Source organism: Nematostella vectensis, chromosome 12 (genome assembly GCF_932526225.1).
Source record: "Nematostella vectensis chromosome 12, jaNemVect1.1, whole genome shotgun sequence".
Classification (NCBI taxonomy): Eukaryota; Metazoa; Cnidaria; class Anthozoa; order Actiniaria; family Edwardsiidae; genus Nematostella; species Nematostella vectensis.
Window position 1 is genome coordinate 13,456,894 of NC_064045.1, and position 9,980 is coordinate 13,466,873.

General features: G+C 41.6%; 1 protein-coding gene and 1 long non-coding RNA gene across 2 annotated transcripts; both read right to left on the reverse strand.

Annotated features, from left to right (window-relative positions):
• Nucleotides 1–330: 330 nt before the first annotated feature.
• Nucleotides 331–6,507, reverse strand: LOC5520230 (glycine betaine transporter 1). The gene is made up of 3 exons (XM_001640026.3): nucleotides 5,984–6,507; nucleotides 1,818–3,568; nucleotides 331–1,510 (listed from the first exon to the last, which is right to left on the reverse strand). The coding sequence occupies exons 1-3, from the start codon at nucleotides 6,433–6,435 to the stop codon at nucleotides 1,497–1,499; spliced, it is 2,217 nt and encodes a 738-aa protein (XP_001640076.2). The 5' UTR covers nucleotides 6,436–6,507; the 3' UTR covers nucleotides 331–1,496.
• A 1,644-nt stretch (nucleotides 6,508–8,151) lies between these two features.
• Nucleotides 8,152–9,378, reverse strand: LOC125557376. Its single transcript, XR_007305250.1, has 2 exons — nucleotides 8,810–9,378; nucleotides 8,152–8,511 (listed from the first exon to the last, which is right to left on the reverse strand). It is a non-coding gene; the product is annotated as an uncharacterized LOC125557376 (long non-coding RNA).
• Nucleotides 9,379–9,980: the final 602 nt, after the last annotated feature.

Here is a 9,980-nt window from a genome sequence, read left to right on the forward strand (position 1 = left end):
GCCTTTTTTGGCGATCAATTGCGGCCGCACTTTTCGCTTTTGATAGGCTACATAACTTATAGCCTAATAGTAAGTCAACCAATCAGATTACAGCGCTGACGAAGGAGCTCTAGTGTGATTTGACTAAATTTAACTCTACTGGCACCCTCGGTTACCCAGGGCGTAGAGGTCAGCGGAATGAGGCAGCGGGCGCAACTGCCTCTTCTTTGGAGCCCCCACTCCCCCCCCCCCCCCCCTTGGCACGGGCCTGGTTCCGCCTCGTTCTCGCGCCTGTGATCTCGAAACGCCCTGGTTTCCGAGAGTGCCACATTGTCCTTATCATTAACTTTCTTTTGAGTTTACTACAAAATACTTAGAAAACCTACGAGTAGTGCGATAGATCGTTTTGTGACAGGGTTAAGTCACGCAATCGTTATATATAAAGATAGATCTTGGTGAATATGCAAAATAAATAACATACAAATTAAATATAACGTATATACGAATATACAAAATAATTTATACATACAAACTAAATTTAACGTTACAAATATAAACTTTTATAATCCTTGCAATTTGAATCAACATTTATAAACATTTAAATTGCTTTTTTAAATAAATTATTATTATTTTTGAAAACTCTAGTTATCGATAGAGCACATATTTTTGCCGCGTCTTTGCAGTCGTTGCCATTATCCCTGCTTAAAACCCTCTTACAAGTATTAGCTGACTAGTCAGTAGACCAGAAACATACAGTATGTACCAATAAAGATGAGAATCTGCGTAGCCCGCGGTGCTTCATGGGTATTAATCATGCAAATAAACCAGCGAAAGCAATGACGATCTCACTAGCTACACCCATCCAGGTTCGATACACGCCCCAATGCTTACAAACTTAAGCATGAAGTCGAGGCTTCGTTTCTAATTCCAGATCTAATGTAATTTTAGCAGAGAGCCTCGTCTTGAGGTTGGTTAATAGGCACTGTAGTGTAGTGTTTGCATACCAAGAAAATTCTGCCAAAAATTGTCGTTTTTGCCAAACGCGGTCACTTTCATATAAGGAAACTAATATTTTCCTTATTTGGAAAATGTGCATGATTCTTGTTATTTTTTAAGGTTACCGTACCGCAGGTGCTTCGTAAACTTTATGACTTGTAATCAGAAGAAAAAAAAGTGACTGTGACCATCTCTGGTCAATGGAGAAAGTATCTGAAAAGAAAGAGTCCTCGGTACCAGTCCCTTAAACGAAAACGTTTTCTCCATATGTGTAGCCTGTAAAGGCACGGCCAGAGGCCTGGGGGAGGAGAGAAGCGATAGCAATGTGGAATCTCGTCCATCCTGTACTGATACACTAAGTGGGGCATACAGTGAACCTAGGCCATCTACAAAGTCTATGTATTCAAGTGGTGTAAACCAGACATATCTTATGTTAGGAGCTAGAGAGTGCTATCATGGCCCACTATCCAAGTCAAGCCGAGCTTCTAGTCCTTATTTACACAGGCCTTCTCCACTCTTTGTTATACAGCTTCCTCTGAAAGGTAAAGAAAGAAAAAGTTTGTTATGTGGATTAATTATTTTTATTTTCATGTTGTCTTGTTGATAAAGGCATTAATAAATGGATGTAATTAACACTAGTTGACTTATGGGATGATATTGGCGATGCTTACGATTGCTATTGAAAAGAGTACATGATTGTGATGGTGCTGGTGTTAATGACGACGGCGATGATGGTGGTGATGATGACAACGAGGATCATGATAAAGACATTGTGATGATGATGACACTACCATATGATTATAACGGAGCTGATAATAGTAAACACGCTCTCAAATGCTTACCTGCCATAGAGCTTCTCCCAGAATCATTCACATGAATGCACAAATGAGGAGTCTTGTGCCCAAGTGGCGCGCTCTCGTCCTCCGCAGAGCTCCCAGAATCAATGGTGCTCTCACTGGAAGTCTTGGAGTTATCCAACTGCTCGTCCATCTGCATGGCAGCCAACGGGTACAGCAGCATCACAGCGAAGAAGTCCTCTACCATGTTGCCGACGATCGCATACTTCTCACGAACAGCCAGGCGGATTCCTGCTCCGTACACAAAGAAGCCAACGATGAGAGCAGCTCCGAGGTACGCGGTCCCTGGACGGAAGAAATGGAGTATTTGAAGCCCAACAGCGGTGTAGAAAGTGAGTCCAAGGGTGATCATAGCTGTACGCTTGCCGCCATTGTTAACTTTCCCCGCCGCTTTTCCCATGAGGTACCAAGGGGCGGTCATTGCAATCACCAGGTTCCTGAGCCGTTTGTATGATGGTTTGTAGAAGATATCAAAGATGCCCATACTAAATAATGGCCCGCTCATGTCAAGGTCCCCTGTGTCATACTTGACGGCGCGCCAAATTGCGACGCAGACAAAGTTGAGGATTACGGTGTAGAATAGACCAGATGATATCGAAGCTGCTTGAAGAGCGCTCAACGCCTTTGATCCGCCCGTCCACAGCAAGCCCGTGGCACAAGCGCCTTCCGTCAGAGCCCAGAACACTCGCTGCAGCACCGGTGGGTCTGGATGGCCATTGGCTGAGAGGCTGTCAATCACGAGAGAACCGCTGTCGGAGCTGGTGACGAAGTAGAGGACGAGGCCGACGATGGAAAGCCCTGACATAAAGGATCCGATCCCTTCGTACTGTTCCATTACGTCAAACCACATGCGGGTCGAGGGTCGACAAGAGAGACGATATATGCCATTTAGGGACTGGAGAGAATCTCTTCCTCCAAGAGTAGAGTTACACTCGATCCCGGCGTTTATCGCTTCGCGCTCCATTTTGATTCCAATCGCACCAAACACGGAGAACCACATGATGCAATACACGACGGGGACGGTCAGGGTGTAGGTGATGAACTGCTTGATGGTCCGTCCACGCGAGATACGCGCGATAAACACGCCCACGAAGGGAGCCCACGCGATCCACCAGCCCCAGTAGAAGATGGTCCATTCACTCATCCATTCAGGAGCCTCTTTCCCATCCGGGGCATTCCCCATCTGCGCGAAGGCGTCGGTGTGGAAGCCAATCTGCACGATCCACTGCAGGTAGTAGCCGATGCTCTGGACGAACACGTTCAGGAGGTACCAAGTGTCGTCGTAGAAGAAGACGACCAAGAAGATGAACATGCCGACGGAAAAACAGATCTCGCTGAGACGTCTGATCCCGACTTTAAGGCCGCTGATCACAGATACTGTCGCTAGGGCGGTGATCACCCAGATGATAATCACCTGGTTCATCTTCGATTCTTCGATGGCGCTGTTTAGTCTGTTAAGTCCATCGTTAAGTTGGATCGCTCCGGCGCCGAGACTCGTACAAACGCCGAACATGGTGCACACCACCGACAGGATATCGATCAGGTCGCCGAAGGTGCCGTAGATCTTGTCGCCTAGCAACGGGTAGAAGCACGTGCGCATGGTCATGGGCATGTCGTAGCGATAAGACAGGAAGCCCAACAACAGACCAATCATGGTGTAGACGATCCAGCCGTGGATTCCCCAGTGAAACAAGGTCACGTTGATGGCGTCCTGGGCGCGCTGGTTGTCGGAGTACCTGTAACGTACAAAAGCAGCAAATTTGTAAAAATTTGCACGCCTATGTTATTGTTTTTATTTAATTTTGAAGGCAAATATTGCGCTAAATAATAACCATCTAGCCTACCTGTAGGCTTTGATAGTCGAAAAACCGGCACGAAAGCCCCGGGGTTTTCGTGCCGGTTTTCGCCTATCAAAGCCTACGGGTAGGCTAAATAACCATCTAGAAAGTAAGTTTTATACTGTATTTACCAAACTCAATGATAAAATCGCATTGGCTCTCCTAATCAGCCGATAGAAATGGATGCTTTTTCACATTTGGTGCTTCGCTAGCAAGACAAAATAGGGGCGGATCTAGCTCTTCGCTAAAGGGGGGACTCTAAACCCTACCTCTAGATCCGCTACTGCAAAGTGGCGACCGCAAAGGCTGTTTAAGCAACGATAATTGCGGCGAAAATTTTTTTTTTTTATGTCTGATTGAATTACCAAAAGCCATTGAATATTTATAGTTTTAGATCGGATAGGAACACTTTTTAATATTTTGCGGGAAATAGAAAAAAGTGATGACTCGAAGGTAGCTTAAGGTGGCACGCCGAGGTTGTTTTGGCTAATAGCTTATTTACTATGTTCCCTGCAGAAGACTCATTTTCGGGGCGATTTTCGTAAATTTTCATCGCGCAGATTTCGATATTTTAATTTTAATGTAAAAAAAATTGCTTCCATTTACCTTGAATGAAAAAAAAAATTATTTGATTTCAAACAAGTGTGAATCTTGCGGGATCTGACAAAGCATAGATGTATTAATAATATCTGAAAAATTCACCAAAATCGAGCCGAAAATGAGTCTAATATAGGGAACTTAGTAAAAGCTGTTTAGCCAAAACAACCTCGGCGCGCCACCTTAATAAACCTTTACGTTTTACTTTTGTTTAATTATATAAAGCTATTATGAATTTATTGTCTATGTAGAGTAAGGAGAGGGAAGGAGGGAATTTTGACTGAGGACACATTGCCTTCCCTTTGACGACATTTGGCCGTCATTTAAAACTTTCGAAAATTAATTCACCTCATTAAAGCCGCATTGTCACCAGTTTACTTCCGAAGGTCCGACGGAAACCTCAACCGTTAAAAGACAAAAGAATCTATTAAAATCCGAGATATTAAACACGCCATCCGCTCTAAATTAACAATCACATCCTCACACAAACTTCCAATAAACACACTGCTTTCAATATCTTGAAATATTTTTCGCGTTTTCCGTTAAAAATCATCGGATACTGTTACGTAACCGACCGGAAGTAAACTGGTGACAATGCGGCTTTAAGTGTGAATGTGGACGATCATTCCTTTGAATTTTATTCTCAGTTATCAAGTTACTGCTCTTCCAGTTGTCCTGAAAACTTGTTTGAATAACCACGAACGCTCGGTATAAATCGATTTAAACTATGAAAAAAATAATTTGTGTTAAATATACAACCGCGGTGACCTAGAACCTAATCCCTCAGAACCGAATCAGAACCTAAAAACGGTCAGGGGGGGACTTCAAAAAAATAATAAAATAATAAAAATACCTTTTTAACGAGTAAAATCAGCTAGAATCGATGAAAAGGCATTATATAAATATGGTGGTGTTTTTTTTTAATGGCCCACTCCCTCCTTTTGTTTGAAATCGCCTCAATGTGTTTATTTAGTATGAATTACAGGATGAGTGCACGTTTTTGGTTATAGAATTTTCCTGTTTTTTTTTTTCCTTCGGATTCCTTCGGATTTTTTTTTTCAGTTATAGGTCTTCCATTCATCTAGAAAATATATTTGCCCGGCAATATAATCGAGTAAAATCACAAACATGGATAATATATACATATCTTTTGAAAACGAAACAGCGTGATGAATATTTTAGCCAAAGAAAAGGCTTATCAATATTGTGGTTGAAATAACGTCATGCGTTTAAATATGCCATTTTAATGATAAAAACCCTAAACTCCAAAAACAAAATCATTTTTATAGTAAATTCACACAGTGATTGTTAGTTATAGCTATTACAATAATACCCAGCTGCAGCCAAGTTTGTATTTTGTTTTCGTAATCATAGCATGAGATGACTCAAAAGCGTTGGCGGCCGGTGTGCAGTAGTTTTCCATGCACGTGTTCGATCAAAGACCGGAAAATTCCACCCGTTTTTTCATTGTTTATAAGCCGGTGTTGGAAAAACCCAATGCCCAGTAAAAACGATATTTTTCACATTTCTCACGAAAAACGTTTTAGTTAATATCATTCTATAAGTTTTTTTTAGCAAAACTGGAAAAATAAAAAACGGTTACAGGGGGCCATGTGTCAAGGGCATTCACAAGCGGCGCGTCGAATGAAATGTGTGCAAAACCGGTTTTCTAAAGCCAGTCAGTCGGGTTTGACAAATAAATCCTGGATAACTAACCTTCCTTGATAGCGGTTCCCCCATTTGCTGCCAGGCTCGTAGTGCAACACAGGTTCTGCTACGCCAAAGTAAAATAATCCAACGCCGATTCCAGCAGCGAACAGCATACTAAAGTACGAACCATCATTGAATTCCGGCTCCTCGTCGTCTGTCTTCCCAAGTTTTAGGTTAGAATACTTGGAGAAGAACAGAACGAGAATGAACACAGCCCAGACGTCTTGGGTCCCGATGTAGAGCCAGGTCCACTTATCTGTCACCCACTTTGCCCATGTGGGCATTTCTTTTGCTGCCAGATCTGTCTTTACAAGACAGAATAAGACAAGACTCCAAATTATAATGGCAGAGAAAATAGTCACAACGGGATTAAAATTGACTCGCATTTTCCCGATTTTGAACTTTATAGTTCGACATCTTTCAATTTGAGACATATCCCCGGTGTGTATTTCACCCATTTTGGATTTTTACTCGGCAAATGAAAAGTAAAAGATTTCAGCTTTGTTTACAACCTTTCTGACTTTTACTGAAAGGAAACTGAATTGGCGCGAAAAATTACGCTATTTATATCTGGGGGCAGAAATTTCATTATGCATACAGCGGTCTTGTGATTGGCTGTATTGTAGTCTTGTGCCAGGTGTGATAAGCACGTCAGGGGAAAATCACTTATCGCTAGTCAGCTAGTACCTTTTCACGGTACGACAGACGATTACCCGGTTGCCAGGAAGGGAGAAATAAACATTAAAGTAAAACTCGACTAGGTTTCCACTGAATTTCGACCGGTTGTAGTCATTTTTATCGGATAACTTGGCCATATTTTACCCGTTGACTCGAGGAATTGCAATTGATTTTGCCCTTATTTCGATCGGTTTGTAATATTGAGTGAGTTTTATCTAGCACAAATAGTATTAAAACTAGAAGTTCAAATGGAGATGTGGAATGCTGTGAGGAGCAAACGCTGCTGCTTTTACTCGTGTGTAGAAGAAATTACATTCATTTCTTTTTGTGTTAAAAATATCGGCTTTGTCGAGGTTAAGTTAAATTATATTTTTGGATATACAGATGAAGAGGAATAACTGGAGAATGCGGATTTTTTTTATTTGTTTATTTAAAGTATGTTCATGAATGTAACTATGTAACAGTAATGTCAACGATGTAATTCAATATGAATAAAATGTTTTTGGTTTACAATAAAGTAATTCCTGGTAAGACGGTGATTGTATCATAAAAAAAATAACATGACTTTACTGTACTTTCAAGATAATTTCTGGTAACATGCTGTTTGTCTCATCTAACATAATATTAACATCTAACATCTATGCTGATTGTCTATACATCTATGCTGATTGTCTCATAAAAAATAACATGGCTTTACTGTCTGGTAACATGATGATGCTCATGCAACATAAAACATGAGTTTTCTGACTTTTAAAAGTCAACTGGAATATATATATTGTCCTAGTCTCCAATATATATATAACTTGGCTATAATCAGCAATAACACTGAATGTTACTCCCTGGGGGGCAAAAGCGATTTTAACCCTAAGGGAGGACACTTTGGGCGTGGTCACCTGAAATTATTACCCCTTAGAGATAGCAAATTGGGGTGGTTGAAGGAATTGTTAGCCCTAAGAGACACTTCCTGAAGAAGGACTGAATAAAAGTACGTCTCCGGCTGGAAATTGAGCCTGAATTTATATATGGTCAGGGGCTCATAAGTAGGGGCAATCATCTGTATTATATAAGTGTCACGGCGTTTCCTAGGATCAGGCTATTTTTAGACGCACGGATTAGCCAATCAGATTACAGGACGGAAAAATTGACTTTGTCTCAAGGAATCCAAAATGGCGGCCGAGAAGGGGCAAAACGACGCTTCAAAGTCTTATACAATCGTCATATGCCTTCTTATCTCTGAGTCCTTTTTGTCGCAGAGAAAGAAATAATCTGTTACTAGCCTTGGTCTATTTATTTCTCCATAAGTGGACTCAAACGTTGTTACGAGGACGTTTCTTCTTGCTCTTGCAAAGCAATAAATTCAGAAATAAGTGATCATTTGTTTCGATCTCGAAATTTTCTCGCTGAGAGGCCATATCATTCATAAGGTGTTTGATACTGCTAGTTAACTAACAATAGTGTAAGAAGTAACATACGGAAGTTCATGTCTTGTTTTTTTGTTTTACATTTATATTAAACCAGCTCTTCAAAACTGTAAGTAATTGTGTTTGTATAAGAAAGAATTTAGTCATGATACGCATGAATATCAACACTAATGACCTGCCCTCGACTCAACTTGCCCTGATCTGGTAAGAAATTGTAAAGAATAATCATGTAAAAGTACACTAACATAAAAGGCAACTTCAATATGAATTACATTTGTGACTTTTGTTGTAAATTTTTTTTCCATTTAAGCTTAATTCGAAAATCGATACTTACTCATTTAACTTATAATCTGTTATGAATACTTACAGTATTACATACTTGTGGTATCGTAATTTGTTCAAATTTGACTTTCTTTTGACTGACCTCTTGGCTGTCTAGAAATCATAATAAGATTTAAAATCATTGCAAAAAAGGCCAGAAGGGGGGGGGGAATGGGTGGTTTGAGTGAAACCCCCCTGGGGGCCGCGGCGGGCCCCTCCGCCCCCCCACCCCCCCCCCATCCCATTGTTATGATAGATTGTGTTAGATCGTAGTTAAAGGAAGTAAGGAGATATACAAGTCAAGATATAATTACTCTAAGGATAAATCAAGGTTAAAAGTATTCTTGAAGCATTATTAGCTTTTAGCATAGGAGGATGTTCGTTTAATTATAAGGATGAGTGAAATAATGACCTTTGTGGGATCGCACCATGTTTCGGAACTCATCTTGTCTTCTACTTTCCGTTGAATCAGTTAGTTAACGAGTCTTCTTTTGATACAGTTCCTTTTGATGTCGGACGTTGACTGGCGGTATCATTAACACAGCACATAGGACCACCCACACTCAAGTAGGAGGTGCTTAGCTCTACTGTTTTTTGGTAATCTGATTACTTATGCTAATCCAAGTCACCCAACACCACACCTACGCTACTTGAGCGACCACTTCTTTTCCCCTTACGTTCGTTAACTTTCGATTACAAGTTAAATATTTGTTTCTCCAAAGTTACCTTTTTACCTTTCCCACTGACTCCCTCAGTTTCATGGCAAAGGACATTCGTTTTGTATCCTTAAATTCTTTTCAAAGCTTTCCTTTGTTATCGCTGATTTTGCCGACAATCAATGATATCTGATGTAACTGTTTGCATTGTCAAGTACCGTCCAATCACTGCCCTCTGCACACGTGGTCAGTGCTTGTCAATCAAACGTACTACTTGTTTTACTACAAATAGGACCACATTGTAAATCCTCTTCACTCTTCATCCTACTGACTTATCAGAATAAAGGTACGACTCCGGTCAACAGAAGTCCTCCCGACTAATCATTACACCATCTTAAGCTTGGGTGGCGCGGCGCGCCCCTCCGAGCCCCCCAGCCCCCCAGCCCCTACCCTCCTTCTATATATCAAGCATATAATGTTTCACGTACATAAATGGTTAGGGCAATTGCTCATGTAGGCCGGGCGCGGTTCGCGTACACGACTTTTTGGGGCAATTGCTTATGTAGGCCGGGCGCGGTTCGCGTACACGACTTTTTGGGGTAAATAGCGATGGTGTCGGGGAGGGCCGCGAAAACGAGAAGGGGGGCCAACCTACGGAGCGCGGAATAACCGTTTTTCGGCCGTAAAATTAAAGCCGCTGGCGTGGCGTTTAAACCTGAGTTTTACTCGAACACCTCGCTTCCGAACTCCTCGCGAATTTCTCGCAGCCTCTTTTTCATCTTTTCGCGTGTCTCCAGGGAGTGCCATTTCCCGTTTTTTTTTTCTCACGCGGTGCGAGGCCGTGTCGAGCTCTGATAGCGGCCTTGAGAGCGTAGTATCTCTCTTGTTCCTGAAGTATTAGCCGAAACTCTTCGTCTGAGATATGCC

Excerpts from the sequence above, each read along its gene's own strand:
- LOC5520230 (XM_001640026.3), bottom strand. The coding sequence starts at position 6,435 with ATGGGTGAAATACACACCGGGGATATGTCTCAAATTGAAAGATGTCGA. Across the intron at positions 3,569-5,983 it reads GGGAACCGCTATCAAGGAAG|GTACTCCGACAACCAGCGCG; the intron begins GTTAGTTATCCA and ends TGTACGTTACAG.